At 48.9% G+C, this 21,522-nt stretch overlaps 1 protein-coding gene across 1 annotated transcript in view; it reads left to right on the top strand.

The window, feature by feature from the left end:
• The window catches only part of DPP10 (dipeptidyl peptidase like 10), a 187,333-nt gene that overhangs the window by 49,585 nt on the left and 116,226 nt on the right, over positions 1-21,522 (top strand). The window contains exon 2 of the mRNA XM_056536295.1: positions 5,834-5,948. Coding sequence (XP_056392270.1) covers positions 5,834-5,948 — 115 coding nt within the window. The remainder of the gene's footprint in view (positions 1-5,833; positions 5,949-21,522) is intronic.

Raw genomic sequence — 21,522 nt, 5'->3', positions numbered from 1 at the left:
AGATGGACCAGGATCAGGAGACATATCCCCTGCAGGTAATAGCAGAAGATGAGAGCGAGAGAGACGGGGCGGACGGTTCATTGCTCCATGACATCCACTTAATGTTACCCGGTGAAATCAGATGCTTCAAGGTAAGTAGTGTAAACTGTTCTGTAGGTGAGGGAAGAGGGGCTGACGGGGATACGATCCGTGGCGTGAATGGGGGGGGGGGGGGTGGATTGTAAGCAACAAAACCTAATATGAAGATAGAAATAATAAGATGGGAAACGATCGTGTGTGACGCTGATAGATGAATAATTAAAAGGGGAACTCCGCTGGAATTTTTTTTTTTAAATGTACAGGTGCCAGAAATTTTAAGGGGTACTCCGGTGGAAAACTTTTTTTTTTTTTCAAATCAACTGGCGTAATCCAGCTATAGATAACACTGAACAGCTGATATTATAAAATAGTACCAGTGTTTCCCAATCAGGGTGCCTCCAGCTGTTGCAAAACTACAACCCCCAGCATGCCCGGACAGCCGAAGGCTGTCCGGGCATGCTGGGGGTTGTAGTTTTGCAACAGCTGGAGGCACCCTGATTGGGAAACACTGCAATAGTACATGCAAGTAAAGGGGATAGATTGTGGTAGGGATGAGAGGATTATGGGAAGTATCTTCTAGTATATTCTGTAATAAAGCTGCACTTAGAGAAGGTTATGCTTACTACAGATGGGGGATTGGGTGCTGGACCATGGCCGCCCGAGCATGTGGACTAATGAACTATTAGAAGAACCCATAGTATTTTATTTAGCTTATTTGACCTATGAAGAGTAGTGTCTGCGTGTGTTGGGATCTTTTCATCCATATCCTATAAGTGATGACGATGTCGGTGATAACGGTGATGATGACGATGATAATGATCCATGGTGCTGATGATACTGATAATGATGTTGATCATTGATAGTAACGATGATTGAGGATGGTGGCCATTTGTGGTGATGATTATTGATGATTATGATGGTTATTATGGACGTTGGTGATGATGATTGATGATTATGATGGTTATTATGGACGTTGGTGGTGATGATGAGGAAGATGATGGTGGCAAAGGTGATGGATTGCGTATAAAATGGTGGTGGTGATGGTAATGGGGAAGCTAAAGCCCACCCTGATCTGTGGAATGACAGTATTCTTTGGACTGTCACATGTTACATCTCCTGGGCTGTCATGTGGCTCCACCTCATAGACTGTCATATGACTACATCCCGTAAGCTGCCATGTGGCTCCACCTCATAGACTGTCATATGACTACATCCCGTAGGCTGTCATTTGACTTCACCTTATGGACTTTCACATAGCTATAACCCATAGGCTGCGATGTGGCTCCACCTCATTGAATGTCACATGGCTACATATTGTGGGCTGTCATGTGGCTCCACCTCATTGACTGTTACATGGCCTCATCCCGTGAGCTGCCATGTGGCTCCATCTCATTGAATGTCACATGGCTACATCCTGTAGGCTGTCATGTGGCTCTGCCTCAAGGACTGTCACATGACTACATCCTGTGGGCTGTCATGTGGCTCCACCTCATTGAATGTCACATGGCTACATCCCATAAGCTGTCATGTGGCTCCACCTCATTGACTGTTACATGGCTACATCCCGTGAGCTGCCATGTGGCTCCATCTCATTGAATGTCACATGGCTACATCATGTGGGCTGTCATGTGGCTCCACCTTATGGACTTTCACATAGCAACATCCCTTGGGCTGTCATGTGGCTCTGCCTCAAGGACTGTCACATGGCTACATCCCTTGGGCTGTCATGTGGCTCTGCCTCAAGGACTGTCACATGGCTACATCCTGTGGGCTGTCATGTGGCTACACCTCATGGATAGTCATCGGGCTCAACCCTATAGCCATACTCTATGGACTATTATGGGGCTCGGTCCTAATCTCAGTTCTGGAACCCTAAACGTTTATAAGATTATAATAACGAATGGCCTGTATTCATTGTGCAGCCCTTCCCTCTACACTGACCTCTTCTCAAGTCTATGGCACTGCCCCCTATCTTCCTACCTGAAAAATCCACCATGTAACATCCCAATGTGACCCTTTGTGTGCAGCAAGCAGACGAGAACTGGAGAACTTGCACTTCCATCTGGTGAGATAATTTCATGAATGACGGATGGTATCTGAGGGTGTTCATCCTTCACAAATCATGGCTGACTCCACAGTGAATGTCATACAGGGGAGCCTGGGATAATGCACTCTATTATATTCCTGCACTCCTGGGTCACAAGTGGAGGCCTGACCTCATTCCCAGCCGCCCCTCATCATTTAGTGTCAGTCATTTGCCCGGAAGCATCTTTCATGTAGTTTAGGTTGCAGGCCTACACTTGAACTCTGCCCTTTAGGCCCAGTACAGTGCAGGGATCACGGATGTGGAGATCCGCCATTAATGCGCACATTCTCCAGCCGTGGATCAATTACGGAACCCTTATTCTGATTTGTGGATTGGTTCCTGAGACCCTTTTTGGATTCTGCCCCTTCATATCTGGATGAGACAAAAGCCCTATTACAAAGTGTAGATGGCATAGATTGGCAGAGGGAGTGTAGCCTAGCCACAGTGGATGTGGTAGGATTATACACCCGTATACGTCACCATGATGCCATTTCAACAATGAAGAAGCTACTTGAGAGGGCAGGAAAAAATGTAGCATGCACTGATTTCATTTGTGAAGCTGTCAGATTTATCCTGGAACACAATGCTTTCAAATTTGAGGAACAGTGGTATGCCCAGTGCACTGGCACGCCCATGGCACCCACGCTTTCAATTATTTTTCTCGCCATGTGGGAAGAGAGCGCATCTATGGACCGGGTAACCAGTTTGCCAAATACATACGGCACTGGACCCGATTCATAGATGATGTGCTAATAGTTTGGACAGGCACTCAGTCCCAACTTACCACCTTTCTAGAGTACATTATCAACAATGATATTAACATGCAGTTCACAGCAAATTTTGGTGGCAAGAGGGTCCAATTTTTAGATTTTGAATTAGTATTGGAACATGACAGGGAAAAGATATCAAAAACCTGCGGCTACGAACTCCTTACCTACCATATGGCCAATTCCTTTGTTTAAGAAGGAGCAGCTCAGACTACGTGACATTTTTGGAACAGTCCTGTACCTTGATGGATAAACTGAGGGCAAGGGGGTACCCTGAATTCACAATTCAGCAGGCTTTTGATAGAGCGAGAATCCAAGAGCGCAGGGACCTAATTTTTGGCAGGAAGCTAATTTTTGGTGCTCGAAAACGCAAAAACAAAAAACAACTGAAACGAGCAATCTTTTCTTTCGAATTTAGTCCAGCTGCAAATCTAGTGAAACATCCCATAAATATAAATTGGCATTTGTTGCAAGCAGACAAAGATCTGCTTGACCTTACAAATAAACGACCCCTCATTTCATTTTGGAGGACAAGAAACCTACGCAATGAATTGGTGAAAAACCACATATCCACCCCTAGTGTGAACTGGTTGCAACGGGGACTTGCCGAAAGGTAATTATTGTTGCAAACATTGTTCCTTCGGTAGATACCTTGAGACATCCCGTTGTATACAGTTGGGCCCGGTTAGTCATATGGTCAATGATTTCATTACATGTAGGTCAGAGTTTATTTTGTATGCGATTATTTGTTTCATAGGGTTCGGGAACACTTTCATTCCATACGAACAGGGAAAGGATCCCCCCGTTTCATTATGTATATGAAGGAAAAACATGGTGGGGAAGTATCTGGAGTTCGTTTTCTAGGTTTGCAGCGAATTGAGAACTCAGAAAGCAGTTTGGATAGACATACGAGACTGTTGCAAGCTGAAGCCAGATGGATTATCCGGACGGGAGCCACTGGCAGATGAGGCTTGAATTACAGAAATGACCGGTCATTGTTTCTCTGATATTAGGATAGATGTGTCTATGTATTTATTATGTGTCACTTTGGGTTTTGTGATATGTTATTAAATCGATTACTTTGTATATGCACTAAGGGTTAAGGGGTTGCACCGCCCACCTTTCGCATCATACCTTGATAAAGCATCATCGTGACGTGAAACAAGCGCGTTGTTGGTATAATTCATCCTCGTTTGAATACCCCGCTCCAAGCAATAAAGCAATAACTTGCATGAAGAACTGAACTTGGAGCACTCACCTCGGACACATTGCTTGTAGCAGTACAACCTCTTTATTTAAGTTGCAAGTAAAACGTACAGCAGGGCGGTGGAAAGATGAAACAAGGACGGGTGGGTTCAGCCGGTGGGCGACGGTCCGTATCGCGCTCTCTGGATATGGACTATAACCCACCGGACCGATATGGACTATCACCCACCGGCTTAACCCACCCGTCCTTGTTTCATCTTTCCACCTCCCTGCTGTACATTTTACTTGCAACGTTTTACAGGGGCCTGATGAAGCGCAGAGAGCACGATACGGACTGCCGCCCGCCCGTCGGCTGAACCCACCCTGCCTTGTTTCATCTTTCCACCTCCCTGCTGTACGTTTTACTTGCAACGTTTTACAGGGGCCTGACGAAGCGCAGGGAGCGCGATACAGAACGCCGCCCATCGGCTGAACCCACCCGTCCTTGTTTCATCTCTCCACCTCCCTGCTGTACGTTTTACTTGCAACGTTTTACAGGGGCTTGATGAAGCGCAGAGAGCACAATACGGAGGGACCGCTGCCCACCGGCTGAACCCACCCGTCCTTGTTTCATCTTTCCATATTTCCACCTCCCTGCTGTACGTTTTACTTGCAACGTTTTACAGGGGCCTGACGAAGCGCAGAGAGCTCGATACGGACCGCTGCCCACCGGCAGAACCCACCCGTCCTTGTTTCATCTTTCCATCTTTCCACCTCCCTGCTGTACGTTTTACTTGCAACATTTTACAGGAGGGGCCTGAAAAAGCGCAGAGAGCGCGATACGGACCGTTGTCCACTGGCTGAACCGGCCCCTCCTTGTTTTATCTTTCCATCTTTCCACTTCCCTGCTGAACCCACCCACCGGCTGAACCCACCCGTCCTTGTTTTATCTTTCCACCTCCCTGCTGAACCCACCCACCGGCTGAACCCACCCGTCCTTGTTTTATCTTTCCATCTATCCACCTCCCTGCTGAACCAACCCACCGGCTGAACCCACCCGTCCTTGTTTTATCTTTCCATCTTTCCACCTCCCTGCTGAACCCACCCACCGGCTGAACCCACCCGTCCTTGTTTTATCTTTCCATCTTTCCACCTCCCTGCTGTACGTTTTACTTGCAACGTTTTACAGGGGCCTGACGAAGCGCAGAGAGCGCAATACGGACCGCCGCCCACCGGCTGAACTCACCCGTCCTTGTTTCATCCTTCCACCTCCCTGCTGTACGTTTTACTTGCAACGTTTTACAGGGGCCTGACGAAGCGCAGAGAGTGCGATACGGACCGTCGCCCACCGGCTGAACCCACCCGTCCTTGTTTTATCTTTCCACATTTTCACCTTCCTGCTGTATGTTTTACTTGCAACTTGAATAAAGAGGTTGTACTGCTAAAAGCATTGTGTCCGAGATGAGTGCTCCAAGTTCAGTTCTTCATTCAAGTATATGTTCACGCTGGGATTCATTTGTGAGCACCATAAGTAAGACACGAAGAAAACAGAGGCTGTGTTTAACAGGAAGATCCTTGGCGGCGTTAGAGCCTAGACTGTGCCTGGTTATTTGTATCTGTTTAAGGCATTCCAATAAAGCAGTAAGTTTTGCAAGAAGCGCTCCGGGTGCCGTGTCATCTTTCCTTTACAAGGTATTGGTTTCTTCTTTGTTTGTAGGAGATGGTAAGCAGCAGCCCCCCACAGAGGAACTGGAAGGGCATAGCCATCGCACTGCTGGTCATCCTGGTGGTCTGCTCCTTGATCACGATGTCGGTTATCCTTCTGAGTCCAGGTAAGTGCTGGAATGTAATATATGCAGAATATATAAAAAGTTTAAAGGGGTACTCCCATGGAAAACTTTTTTTTTTTTTTAAATCAACTGGTGCCAGAAAGTTAAACAGATTTGTAAATCACTTCTATTAAAAAATCTTAATCCTTCCAGTACTTTTTAGGGGCTGTATACTAAAGAGAAATCCAAAAAAGAAATGCATTTCCTCTGATGTCATGACCACAGTGCTCTCTGCTGACCTCTGCTGTCCATTTTAGGAACTGTCCAGAGCAGCATATGTTTGCTATGGGGATTTTCTTCTGCTCTGGACAGTTCCTAAAATGGACAGCAGAGGTCAGCAGAGAGCATTGTGGTCATGACATCAGAGGAAATGCATTTCTTTTTTGGATTTCTCTTTAGTATACAGCCACTAAAAAGTACTGTAAGGATTAAGATTTTTTAATAGAAGTGATTTACAAATCTGTTTAACTTTCTGGCACCTGTTGATTTAAAAAAAAAGTTTTCCACTGGAGTACCCCTTTAATATCCTGCCTGTGGGTATCCTTATAGATAAATATCTCCTTATAGATCCAACTGGGTCACTTGAGCCCGCTCCATACCCGGCGACCCCCTAGCAGTTGACAGCGGCATTTAAATGCAGGTTGGAAGCATTGATGGTCAGTGGGTCAGATCTGTTGTTTTAGCAGCCAGAGCTCTTTCCTGAGCCTCCATGGCTGCCGATCTGCTCCTATTGATAAAGCCGTTAATATCAGATCAGTCAGATTTGACTCTTAGGTGCTGGACTGCCATGGCGTTATTATTTACCAGAAACAGCACCGTATATTTTGTAGTGGTTGTACTCGGTACTGCAGCTCAGTCCCAGACTTACTAGAGTAGATTTGAGCTGCGGAACCAGGAGGCAGAGCGTTGTAGCTTCTTCTTTGAAGTGAACAGTGAGGTTACTGGAAGTTGGAAGTCCACAATCTGAAATTGACGGCCTATAGTAAGGAAACCCCATCAGTATAAAAGTCCTGGAAAGGCCAATAAACCTAGAAATGAGTAATATAAGTAAACAGGAACATGCTTTTCAGTTCAGAAACGGATCCACAATCTTCTAGAAATATTTAAACACAAGAATCTGATCTGCTGATCCATTTATGGCAGCGGAATGGTTAAAGGGCAGGGCCTAGCCAAGAGGGTGGGGCATAATTATGTCCGTTTTCTACTACTGGTGAGGCAGAGGGGGGAGGCTCCTTCTGCAGTCAGTTGTCTTACAGCCAGATGTACCACATCAAGGAAGAGGAAATGGCTGATAATCTGAGGCACGCAGAGAAGATTTCTTTTTATATTTCTTAATTTTAATTGTAAATGAGACAAAATAGGAATAAAGTAGAAGAGGAAGTTACGGCAGGAAGAGCTGGAATGTGTTTTATAGCACATACCATTCAACCAATGAGATATGTAAGAGAATTAATAATAAGGACGGGATGATAAATATAACGTCACCCTATTGTCAGGATGCCGGCTGGCAGGTAGTGGATCCTCTGTGCCAGAGAGGGATTGGCGTGGACCGTGCTAGTGGATCGGTTCTAAGTCACTACTGGTTTTCACCAGAGCCCGCCGCAAAGCGGGATGGTCTTGCTGCGGCGGTAGTGACCAGGTCGTATCCACTAGCAACGGCTCAACCTCTCTGACTGCTGAAGATAGGCGCGGTACAAGGGAGTAGACAGAAGCAAGGTCGGACGTAGCAGAAGGTCGGGGCAGGCAGCAAGGATCGTAGTCGGGGGCAACGGCAGGAGGTCTGGAACACAGGCTAGGAACACACAAGGAAACGCTTTCACTGGCACAATGGCAACAAGATCCGGCGAGGTAGTGAAGGGGAAGTGAGGTATAAATAGGGAGTGCACAGGTGAACACACTAATTGGAACCACTGCGCCAATCAGCGGCGCAGTGGCCCTTTAAATCGCAGAGACCCGGCGCGCGCGCGCCCTAGGGAGCGGGGCCGCGCGCGCCGGGACAGGACAGACGGAGAGCGAGTCAGGTACGGGAGCCGGGATGCGCATCGCGAGCGGGCGCTACCCGCATCGCGAATCGCATCCCGGCTGGAGACGGTATCGCAGCGCACCGGGTCAGTGGAGCTGCCCGGAGCGCTGCGGTAGCGAGAGAGAAGCGAGCGCTCCGGGGAGGAGCGGGGACCCGGAGCGCTCGGCGTAACAGTACCCCCCCCCTTGGGTCTCCCCCTCTTCTTAGAGCCTGAGAACCTGAGGAGCAGACTTTTGTCTAGGATGTTGTCCTCAGGTTCCCAGGATCTCTCTTCAGGTCCACAGCCCTCCCAATCCACCAAAAAGAACTTTTTTCCTCTGACCGTCTTGGAGGCCAGTATCTCTTTCACTGAGAAGACGTCAGAAGAACCGGAGACAGGAGTGGGAGAAACTAATTTGGGAGAGAAACGGTTGATGATGAGTGGTTTAAGAAGAGAGACATGAAAGGCATTAGGAATACGGAGAGAAGGAGGAAGAAGAAGTTTGTAAGAGACAGGATTAATTTGGCACAAGACTTTGAAGGGACCAAGATAGCGTGGACCCAGTTTGTAACTGGGGACACGAAAGCGGACATATTTAGCGGAGAGCCATACCTTGTCTCCGGGAGCAAAAATGGGGGGAGCTCTTCTTTTCTTATCGGCAAACTTTTTCATGCGAGATGAAGCCTGTAAAAGAGAAACTTGTGTCTCTTTCCATATGGTGGAAAGATCACGAGTCACTTCATCTACCGCGGGCAAACCAGAGGGCAAGGGAGTAGGGAGGGGGGGAAGAGGGTGACGGCCGTACACCACGAAAAATGGGGATTTGGAGGAAGATTCAGAGACTCTAAAGTTATACGAGAATTCGGCCCATGGTAGAAGATCTGCCCAATCATCCTGGCGGGAGGAAACAAAATGTCGTAAATAATCACCCAAGACCTGGTTAATTCTTTCTACTTGTCCATTGGATTGAGGATGATATGCAGAAGAAAAGTTTAATTTAATCTTGAGTTGTTTACAGAGAGCCCTCCAGAATTTTGACACGAATTGGACGCCTCTATCCGAGACTATTTGTGTGGGCAACCCGTGAAGACGAAAAATGTGTACAAAAAATTGTTTAGCCAACTGAGGCGCTGAAGGAAGACCAGGAAGAGGGATGAAATGTGCCATCTTGGAGAATCGATCAACGACCACCCAAACAACAGTGTTGCCACGGGATGGGGGTAGGTCTGTAATAAAATCCATACCAATCAGAGACCAAGGCTGTTCGGGGACAGGCAGAGGATGAAGAAAACCAGCGGGCTTCTGGCGAGGAGTCTTATCCCGAGCACAGACAGTGCAGGCTCGCACAAAGTCCACGACATCCGTCTCCAGAGTCGGCCACCAATAGAAGCGAGAGATGAGTTGCACAGATTTCTTGATGCCTGTATGACCTGCGAGATGGGAGGAGTGACCCCATTTGAGGATTCCGAGGCGTTGGCGTGGAGAGACGAAGGTCTTTCCTGGAGGAGTTTGCCTGATGGAGGCTGGAGAAGTGGAGATCAGGCAGTCAGGAGGAATGATGTGTTGCGGAGAGAGTTCAACTTCCGAGGCATCCGAGGAACGAGAGAGAGCATCGGCCCTAATGTTCTTATCGGCAGGCCGAAAGTGAATTTCAAAATTAAATCGGGCAAAGAACAGAGACCACCTGGCCTGGCGAGGATTCAGCCGTTGGGCAGACTGGAGATAGGAGAGGTTCTTGTGATCGGTGTAAATAATAACAGGAAATCTTGATCCCTCCAGCAGATGCCTCCATTCCTCAAGTGCTAATTTAATGGCTAGAAGCTCTCGATCCCCGATGGAGTAGTTCCTCTCCGCCGGAGAGAAGGTCCTAGAAAAAAAACCACAAGTAACAGCATGCCCGGAAGAATTTTTTTGTAGAAGGACCGCTCCAGCTCCTACAGAGGAGGCATCAACCTCCAATAGGAAGGGTTTAGATGGGTCAGGTCTGGAGAGCACGGGAGCCGAAGAAAAGGCAGACTTGAGCCGTTTAAAGGCGTCTTCCGCTTGAGGAGGCCAAGACTTGGGATTGGCATTTTTTTTGGTTAAAGCCACGATAGGGGCCACAACGGTAGAAAAATGTGGAATAAATTGCCTGTAATAATTGGCGAACCCCAAAAAACGTTGGATAGCACGGAGTCCGGAGGGGCGTGGCCAATCTAAGACGGCAGAGAGTTTGTCTGGATCCATTTGTAGTCCCTGGCCAGAGACCAAGTATCCTAGGAAAGGAAGAGATTGGCATTCAAACAGACATTTCTCTATCTTGGCATAAAGTTGATTGTCACGAAGTCTCTGAAGAACCATACGGACATGCTGGCGGTGTTCTTCTAGATTGGCAGAAAAAATCAGGATATCGTCCAGATATACAACAACACAGGAGTATAAGAGATCACGAAAAATTTCATTAACAAAGTCTTGGAAGACGGCAGGGGCGTTGCACAGGCCAAAGGGCATGACCAGATACTCAAAGTGTCCATCTCTAGTGTTAAATGCCGTTTTCCATTCATCCCCCTCTCTGATGCGGATGAGATTATAAGCACCTCTTAAGTCCAGTTTGGTAAAGATGTGGGCACCTTGGAGGCGATCAAAGAGTTCAGAGATGAGGGGTAGAGGGTAGCGGTTCTTTATCGTGATTTTATTAAGACCGCGGTAGTCAATGCAAGGGCGTAGAGAGCCATCTTTTTTGGACACAAAGAAAAATCCGGCTCCGGCAGGAGAGGAGGATTTACGGATAAAGCCTTTTTTTAAATTTTCCTGGATGTACTCCGACATAGCAAGAGTCTCTGGGGCGGACAGAGGATAGATTCTGCCCCGGGGTGGAGTATTGCCCGGGAGGAGGTCAATAGGACAATCATAAGGCCTGTGAGGAGGTAGAGTCTCAGCTTGTTTTTTGCAAAAAACATCCGCAAAGTCCATATAGGCCTTAGGGAGACCGGTTACAGGGGGAACCACAGAGTCACGGCAAGGGGTACTGGGAACCGGTTTTAGGCAGTCCTTGAAACAAGAGGGCCCCCAACTCTTGATCTCCCCAGTGGACCAATCCAGGGTTGGGGAATGGAGTTGAAGCCAGGGTAGTCCAAGGAGGATTTCGGAAGTGCAATTGGGGAGGACCAAAAATTCAATCTTCTCGTGATGAGGTCCGATGCACATTAGAAGGGGCTCCGTGCGGAAACGTATGGTACAATCCAATCTTTCATTGTTTACACAATTGATGTAGAGGGGTCTGGCGAGACTGGTCACTGGGATGTTGAACCTGTTGACGAGAGAGGCCAAAATAAAATTTCCTGCAGATCCGGAATCCAAGAAGGCCATAGTAGAGAAGGAGAAGGCAGAGGCAGATATCCGCACAGGCACAGTAAGACGTGGAGAAGCAGAGTTGACATCAAGGACTGTCTCACCTTTGTGCGGAGTCAGCGTACGTCTTTCCAGGCGGGGAGGACGGATAGGACAATCCTTCAGGAAGTGTTCGGTACTGGCACAGTACAGACAGAGATTCTCCATGCGGCGTCGTGTCCTCTCTTGAGGTGTCAGGCGAGACCGGTCGACCTGCATAGCCTCCACGGCGGGAGGCACAGAAACGGATTGCAGGGGACCAGAGGAGAGAGGAGCCGGGGAGAAAAAACGTCTTGTGCGAACAAAGTCCATATCCTGGCGGAGCTCCTGACGCCTTTCGGAAAAACGCATGTCAATGCGAGTGGCAAGATGGATGAGTTCATGTAGGTTAGCAGGGATTTCTCGTGCAGCCAGAACATCTTTAATGTTGCTGGATAGGCCTTTTTTAAAGGTCGCGCAGAGGGCCTCATTATTCCAGGATAATTCTGAAGCAAGAGTACGGAATTGTACGGCGTACTCGCCAACGGAAGAATTACCCTGGACCAGGTTCAACAGGGCAGTCTCAGCAGAGGAGGCTCGGGCAGGTTCCTCAAAGACACTTCGAATTTCTGAGAAGAAGGAGTGTATAGAGGCAGTGACGGGGTCATTGCGGTCCCAGAGCGGTGTGGCCCATGACAGAGCTTTTCCAGACAGAAGGCTGACTACGAAAGCCACCTTAGACCTTTCAGTAGGGAACTGGTCCGACATCATCTCCAAGTGCAGGGAACATTGGGAAAGAAAGCCACGGCAGAATTTAGAGTCCCCATCAAATTTATCCGGCAAGGATAGTCGTAGACCAGAAGCGGCCACTCGCTGCGGAGGAGGTGCAGGAGCTGGCGGAGGAGATGATTGCTGAAGCTGTGGTAGTAGCTGCTGTAGCATCACGGTCAGTTGAGACAGCTGTTGGCCTTGTTGCGCTATCTGTTGTGACTGCTGGGCGACCACCGTGGTGAGGTCGGCGACAACTGGCAGAGGAACTTCAGCGGGATCCATGGCCGGATCTACTGTCACGATGCCGGCTGGCAGGTAGTGGATCCTCTGTGCCAGAGAGGGATTGGCGTGGACCGTGCTAGTGGATCGGTTCTAAGTCACTACTGGTTTTCACCAGAGCCCGCCGCAAAGCGGGATGGTCTTGCTGCGGCGGTAGTGACCAGGTCGTATCCACTAGCAACGGCTCAACCTCTCTGACTGCTGAAGATAGGCGCGGTACAAGGGAGTAGACAGAAGCAAGGTCGGACGTAGCAGAAGGTCGGGGCAGGCAGCAAGGATCGTAGTCGGGGGCAACGGCAGGAGGTCTGGAACACAGGCTAGGAACACACAAGGAAACGCTTTCACTGGCACAATGGCAACAAGATCCGGCGAGGGAGTGAAGGGGAAGTGAGGTATAAATAGGGAGTGCACAGGTGAACACACTAATTGGAACCACTGCGCCAATCAGCGGCGCAGTGGCCCTTTAAATCGCAGAGACCCGGCGCGCGCGCGCCCTAGGGAGCGGGGCCGCGCGCGCCGGGACAGGACAGACGGAGAGCGAGTCAGGTACGGGAGCCGGGATGCGCATCGCGAGCGGGCGCTACCCGCATCGCGAATCGCATCCCGGCTGGAGACGGTATCGCAGCGCACCGGGTCAGTGGAGCTGCCCGGAGCGCTGCGGTAGCGAGAGAGAAGCGAGCGCTCCGGGGAGGAGCGGGGACCCGGAGCGCTCGGCGTAACACCTATGATGAATAGATAAGGGATTTTGTAATATATAATGTATAATTAATGTACTGTTACCCCATGATAGACAATTAATGATGTAATATATAATGTATAATAAATATACCGTCACCCCATGATAGACCATTAATGATGTAATATATAATGTATAATAAATATACCGTCACCCCATGATAGACAATTAATTATGTAATATATAATGTATAATAAATATACCGTCACCCCATGATAGACAATTAATGGTGTAATATATAATGTATAATAAATATACCGTTACTCCATGATAGACAATTAATGATGTAATATATAATGTATAATAAATATACCGTCACCTCATGATAGACAAGTGATCGTGTAATATATAATGTATAATAAATATACCGTCACCCCATGATAGACAATTAATGATGTAATATATAATGTATAATAAATATACCGTCACCCCATGATAGACCATTAATGATGTAATATATATGTTACGCCGAGCGCTCCGGGTCCCCGCTCCTCCCCGGAGCGCTCGCTACACTCCTCTCACTGCAGCGCTCCGGTCGGTTCCACGGACCCGGGGCGCTGCGATACTGCCTCTGGCCGGGATGCGATTCGCGATGCGGGTAGCGCCCGCTCGCGATGCGCACCCCGGCTCCCGTACCTGACTCGCTCTCCGTCAGTTCTGTCCCGGCGCGCGCGGCCCCGCTCCCTAGGGCGCGCGCGCGCCGGGTCTTTGCGATTTAAAGGGCCACTGCGCCGCTGATTGGCGCAGTGGTTCCAATTAGTGTTTACACCTGTGCACTTCCCTATATCACCTCACTTCCCCTTCACTCCCTCGCCGGATCTTGTTGCCTTAGTGCCAGTGAAAGCGTTTCCTTGTGTGTTCCTAGCCTGTGTTCCAGACCTCCTGCCGTTGCCCCTGACTACGATCCTTGCTGCCTGCCCCGACCTTCTGCTACGTCCGACCTTGCTTCTGTCTACTCCCTTGTACCGCGCCTATCTTCAGCAGCCAGAGAGGTTGAGCCGTTGCTAGGGGATACGACCTGGTCACTACCGCCGCAGCAAGACCATCCCGCTTTGCGGCGGGCTCTGGTGAAAACCAGTAGTGACTTAGAACCGATCCTCTAGCACGGTCCACGCCAATCCTCTCTCTGCCCCAGAGACTCTTGCCATGTCTGAATACGTCCAGGAGAATCTAAAAAAGGGCTTTATCCGTAAATCCTCCTCTCCTGCCGGAGCCGGATTTTTCTTTGTGTCCAAAAAAGATGGCTCTCTACGTCCTTGCATTGACTACCGCGGACTTAATAAAATCACGGTTAAGAACCGCTACCCCTTACCCCTCATCTCTGAACTCTTTGATCGCCTCCAAGGTGCCCACATCTTTACTAAATTGGACTTAAGAGGCGCCTATAACCTCATCCGCATCAGAGAGGGGGATGAGTGGAAAACAGCATTTAACACCAGAGATGGACACTTTGAGTATCTGGTCATGCCCTTTGGCCTGTGCAACGCCCCTGCTGTCTTCCAAGACTTTGTTAATGAAATTTTTCGTGATCTGTTATACTCCTGTGTTGTTGTATATCTTGATGATATCCTAATTTTTTCGGCCAATCTAGAAGAACACCGCCAGCATGTCCGTATGGTTCTTCAGAGACTTCGTGACAATCAACTCTATGCTAAAATTGAGAAATGTCTGTTTGAATGCCAATCTCTTCCTTTTCTAGGATACTTGGTCTCTGGCCAGGGACTACAAATGGATCCAGATAAACTCTCTGCCGTCTTAGATTGGCCACGCCCCTCCGGACTCCGTGCCATCCAACGTTTTTTGGGGTTCGCCAATTATTACAGGCAATTTATTCCACATTTTTCTACCATTGTGGCTCCTATTGTGGCTTTAACCAAAAAAAATGCCGATCCCAAGTCTTGGCCTCCTCAAGCGGAAGACGCCTTTAAACGACTCAAGTCTGCCTTCTCTTCGGCTCCCGTGCTCTCCAGACCTGACCCATCTAAACCCTTCCTATTGGAGGTTGATGCCTCCTCAGTGGGAGCTGGAGCTGTCCTTCTACAAAAAAACTCTTCCGGGCATGCTGTTACTTGTGGGTTTTTTTCTAGGACCTTCTCTCCGGCGGAGAGGAACTACTCCATCGGGGATCGAGAGCTTCTAGCCATTAAATTAGCTCTTGAGGAATGGAGGCATCTGCTGGAGGGATCAAGATTTCCAGTTATTATTTACACCGATCACAAGAACCTCTCATACCTCGAGTCTGCCCAACGGCTGAATCCTCGTCAGGCCAGGTGGTCTCTGTTCTTTGCCCGATTTAATTTTGAAATTCACTTTCGGCCTGCTGATAAGAACATTAGGGCCGATGCTCTCTCTCGTTCCTCAGATGCTTCTGAAATTGAACTCTCCCCTCAACACATCATTCCTCCTGATTGCCTGATTTCCACTTCTCCAGCCTCCATCAGGCAAACTCCTCCAGGAAAGACCTTTGTTTCTCCACGCCAACGCCTCGGAATCCTCAAATGGGGTCACTCCTCCCATCTCGCAGGTCATGCGGGCATCAAGAAATCTGTGCAACTCATCTCTCGCTTCTATTGGTGGCCGACTCTAGAGACTGATGTGGTGGACTTTGTGCGAGCCTGCACTATCTGTGCCCGGGATAAGACTCCTCGCCAGAAGCCCGCTGGTTTTCTTCATCCTCTGCCTGTTCCCGAACAACCTTGGTCTCTGATTGGTATGGATTTTATTACTGACTTACCCCCATCCCATGGCAACACTGTTATTTGGGTGGTCGTTGATCGATTCTCCAAAATGGCACATTTCATCCCTCTTCCTGGTCTTCCTTCAGCGCCTCAGTTGGCTAAACAATTTTTTGTACACATTTTTCGTCTTCACGGGTTGCCTACGCAGATCGTCTCGGATAGAGGCGTCCAATTTGTGTCTAAATTCTGGAGGGCTCTCTGTAAACAACTCAAGATTAAATTAAATTTTTCTTCTGCATACCATCCTCAATCCAATGGACAAGTAGAAAGAATTAACCAGATCTTGGGTGACTATTTACGACATTTTGTTTCCTCCCGCCAGGATGACTGGGCAGATCTTCTACCTTGGGCCGAATTCTCGTATAATTTCAGAATCTCTGAATCTTCCTCCAAATCCCCGTTTTTCGTGGTGTACGGCCGTCACCCTCTTCCCCCCCTCCCTACCCCCTTGCCCTCTGGTCTGCCCGCTGTGGATGAAATTTCTCGTGATCTTTCCATCATATGGAGAGAGACCCAAAATTCTCTCTTACAGGCTTCTTCACGCATGAAGAGATTCGCGGATAAGAAAAGAAGAGCTCCTCCCATTTTTTCCCCTGGAGACAAGGTATGGCTCTCCGCCAAATATGTCCGCTTCCGTGTCCCTAGCTATAAGTTGGGACCACGCTATCTTGGTCCTTTCAAGATTTTGCGCCAGATTAATCCTGTCTCTTACAAACTTCTTCTTCCTCCTTCTCTTCGTATTCCTAATGCCTTTCATGTTTCTCTTCTTAAACCACTTATCATTAACCGTTTCTCTCCCAAATCTGTTCCCCCCACTCCTGTCTCCGGCTCCTCGGACATCTTCTCCGTCAAAGAAATTTTAGCATCTAAAAAGGTCAGAGGGAAAACCTTCTTTCTAGTGGATTGGGAGGGTTGTGGTCCTGAAGAGAGGTCCTGGGAACCTGAGGACAATATCCTGGACAAAAGTCTGGTCCTCAGGTTCTCAGGCTCTAAGAAGAGGGGGAGACCCAAGGGGGGGGGTACTGTTACGCCGAGCGCTCCGGGTCCCCGCTCCTCCCCGGAGCGCTCGCTACACTCCTCTCACTGCAGCGCTCCGGTCGGTTCCACGGACCCGGGGCGCTGCGATACTGCCTCTGGCCGGGATGCGATTCGCGATGCGGGTAGCGCCCGCTCGCGATGCGCACCCCGGCTCCCGTACCTGACTCGCTCTCCGTCAGTTCTGTCCCGGCGCGCGCGGCCCCGCTCCCTAGGGCGCGCGCGCGCCGGGTCTTTGCGATTTAAAGGGCCACTGCGCCGCTGATTGGCGCAGTGGTTCCAATTAGTGTTTACACCTGTGCACTTCCCTATATCACCTCACTTCCCCTTCACTCCCTCGCCGGATCTTGTTGCCTTAGTGCCAGTGAAAGCGTTTCCTTGTGTGTTCCTAGCCTGTGTTCCAGACCTCCTGCCGTTGCCCCTGACTACGATCCTTGCTGCCTGCCCCGACCTTCTGCTACGTCCGACCTTGCTTCTGTCTACTCCCTTGTACCGCGCCTATCTTCAGCAGCCAGAGAGGTTGAGCCGTTGCTAGGGGATACGACCTGGTCACTACCGCCGCAGCAAGACCATCCCGCTTTGCGGCGGGCTCTGGTGAAAACCAGTAGTGACTTAGAACCGATCCTCTAGCACGGTCCACGCCAATCCCTCTCTGGCACAGAGGATCCACTACCTGCCAGCCGGCATCGTGACAATATAATGTATAATAAATATACCGTCACCTCATGATAGACAAGTGATTGTGTAATATATAATGTATAATAAATATACCGTCACCTCATGATAGACCATTAATGATGTAATATATAATGTATAATAAATATACCGTCACCTCATGATAGACCATTAATGATGTAATATATAATGTATAATAAATATACCGTCACCCCATGATAGACAATTAATGATGTAATATATAATGTATAATATATATAGCGTTACTCAATGATAGACAATTAATTATGTAATATATAATGTATAATAAATATACCGTCATCTCATGATAGACATGTGCAGACCAGCAGAGCAGTTATCACCCTACATCCAGTACAGAACAGCAGAACAGTTATCACCCTGCATCCAGTACAGGACAGCAGAACAGTTATCACCCTACATCCAGTACAGGACAGCAGAGCAGTTATCACCCTACATCCAGTACAGGACAGCAGAGCAGTTATCACCCTACATCCAGTACAGGACAGCAGAGCAGTTATCACCCTACATCCAGTACAGGACAGCAGAGCAGTTATCACCCTGCATCCAGTACAGGACAGCAGAGCAGTTATCACCCTACATCCAGTACAGGACAGCAGAACAGTTATCACCCTGCATCCAGTACAGGACAGCAGAACAGTTATCACCCTACATCCAGTACAGGACAGCAGAGCAGTTATCACCCTACATCCAGTACAGGACAGCAGAACAGTTATCACCCTGCATCCAGTACAGGACAGCAGAACAGTTATCACCCTACATCCAGTACAGGACAGCAGAGCAGTTATCACCCTACATCCAGTACAGAACAGCAGAGCAGTTATCACCCTACATCCAGTACAGGACAGCAGAGCAGTTATCACCCTGCACCCAGTACAGGACAGCAGAACAGTTATCACCCTACATCCAGTACAGGACAGCAGAGCAGTTATCACCCTGCATCCAGTACAGGACAGCAGAGCAGTTATCACCCAACATCCAGTACAGGACAGCAGAGCAGTTATCACCCTACATCCAGTACAGGACAGCAGAACAGTTATCACCCTACATCCAGTACAGGACAGCAGAACAGTTATCACCCTGCATCCAGTACAGGACAGCAGAGCAGTTATCACCCTGCACCCAGTACAGGACAGCAGAGCAGTTATCACCCTACATCCAGTACAGGACAGCAGAACAGTTATCACCCTGCATCCAGTACAGACCAGCAGAGCAGTTATCACCCTACATCCAGTACAGGACAGCAGAGCAGTTATCACCCTGCATCCAGTACAGGACAGCAGAGCAGTTATCACCCTGCATCCAGTACAGGACAGCAGAGCAGTTATCACCCTACATCCAGTACAGGACAGCAGAGCAGTTATCACCCTACATCCAGTACAGGACAGCAGAGCAGTTATCACCCTACATCCAGTACAGACCAGCAGAGCAGTTATCACCCTACATCCAGTACAGGACAGCAGAGCAGTTATCACCCTGCATCCAGTACAGGACAGCAGAACAGTTATCACCCTACATCCAGTACAGGACAGCAGAACAGTTATCACCCTACATCCAGTACAGGACAGCAGAGCAGTTATCACCCTACATCCAGTACAGGACAGCAGAACAGTTATCACCCTGCATCCAGTACAGGACAGCAGAGCAGTTATCACCCTGCATCCAGTACAGAACAGCAGAGCAGTTATCACCCTACATCCAGTACAGGACAGCAGAACAGTTATCACCCTGCATCCAGTACAGAACAGCAGAGCAGTTATCACCCTGCATCCAGTACAGGACAGCAGAACAGTTATCACCCTACATCCAGTACAGGACAGCAGAGCAGTTATCACCCTACATCCAGTACAGGACAGCAGAGCAGTTATCACCCTGCATCCAGTACAGGACAGCAGAACAGTTATCACCCTACATCCAGTACAGGACAGCAGAACAGTTATCACCCTACATCCAGTACAGACCAGCAGAGCAGTTATCACCCTACATCCAGTACAGGACAGCAGAACAGTTATCACCCTACATCCAGTACAGGACAGCAGAGCAGTTATCACCCTACATCCAGTACAGACCAGCAGAGCAGTTATCACCCTGCATCCAGTACAGGACAGCAGAACAGTTATCACCCTACATCCAGTACAGGACAGCAGAGCAGTTATCACCCTACATCCAGTACAGGACAGCAGAACAGTTATCACCCTGCATCCAGTACAGAACAGCAGAGCAGTTATCACCCTGCATCCAGTACAGGACAGCAGAGCAGTTATCACCCTATATCCAGTACAGGACAGCAGAGCAGTTATCACCCTGCATCCAGTACAGGACAGCAGAACAGTTATCACCCTGCATCCAGTACAGAACAGCAGAGCAGTTATCACCCTGCATCCAGTACAGGACAGCAGAGCAGTTATCACCCTATATCCAGTACAGGACAGCAGAGCAGTTATTACCCTACATCCAGTACAGGACAGCAGAACAGTTATCACCCTACATCCAGTACAGGACAGCAGAGCAGTTATCACCCTACATCCAGTACAGGACAGCAGAGCAGTTATCACCCTACATCCAGTACAGGACAGCAGAGCAGTTATCACCCTACATCCAGTACAGGACAGCAGAACAGTTATCACCCTGCATCCAGTACAGGACAGCAGAGCAGTTATCACCCTGCATCCAGTACAGGACAGCAGAGCAGTTATTACCCTACATCCAGTACAGGACAGCAGAACAGTTATCACCCTGCATCCAGTACAGGACAGCAGAGCAGTTATCACCCTACATCCAGTACAGGACAGCAGAGCAGTTATCAACCTACATCCAGTACAGGACAGCAGAACAGTTATCACCCTGCATCCAGTACAGGACAGCAGAGCAGTTATCACCCTACATCCAGTACAGGACAGCAGAGCAGTTATCACCCTACATCCAGTACAGGACAGCAGAGCAGTTATCACCCTGCATCCAGTACAGGACAGCAGAGCAGTTATCACCCTACATCTAGTACAGGACAGCAGAACAGTTATCACCCTACATCCAGTACAGGACAGCAGAGCAGTTATCACCCTACATCCAGTACAGGACAGCAGAGCAGTTATCACCCTACATCCAGTACAGGACAGCAGAGCAGTTATCACCCTACATCCAGTACAGGACAGCAGAGCAGTTATCACCCTGCACCCAGTACAGGACAGCAGAACAGTTATCACCCTGCACCCAGTACAGGACAGCAGAACAGTTATCACCCTGCATCCAGTACAGGACAGCAGAGCAGTTATCACCCTACATCCAGTACAGTCCAGCAGAACAGTTATCACCCTGCATCCAGTACAGACCAGCAGAACAGTTATCACCCTACATCCAGTACAGGACAGCAGAACAGTTATCACCCTACATCCAGTACAGGACAGCAGAGCAGTTATCACCCTACATCCAGTACAGGACAGCAGAGCAGTTATCACCCTACATCCAGTACAGGACAGCAGAACAGTTATCACCCTGCATCCAGTACAGGACAGCAGAGCAGTTATCACCTTGCATCCAGTACAGACCAGCAGAGCAGTTATCACCCTACATCCAGTACAGGACAGCAGAACAGTTATCACCCTACATCCAGTACAGGACAGCAGAGCAGTTATCACCCTGCATCCAGTACAGACCAGCAGAGCAGTTATCACCCTACATCCAGTACAGGACAGCAGAGCAGTTATCACCCTACATCCAGTACAGGACAGCAGAGCAGTTATCACCCTGCATCCAGTACAGGACAGCAGAGCAGTTATCACCCTACATCCAGTACAGGACAGCAGAACAGTTATCACCCTACATCCAGTACAGAACAGCAGAGCAGTTATCACCCTACATCCAGTACAGGACAGCAGAGCAGTTATCACCCTGCATCCAGTACAGACCAGCAGAACAGTTATCACCCTACATCCAGTACAGGACAGCAGAGCAGT

Source organism: Hyla sarda, chromosome 8, assembly GCF_029499605.1.
Source record: "Hyla sarda isolate aHylSar1 chromosome 8, aHylSar1.hap1, whole genome shotgun sequence".
In the NCBI taxonomy this organism is placed as follows: Eukaryota; Metazoa; Chordata; class Amphibia; order Anura; family Hylidae; genus Hyla; species Hyla sarda.
Note: the sequence above shows the minus strand (reverse complement) of the source record. Positions and strands in the feature narration are given on the sequence as shown.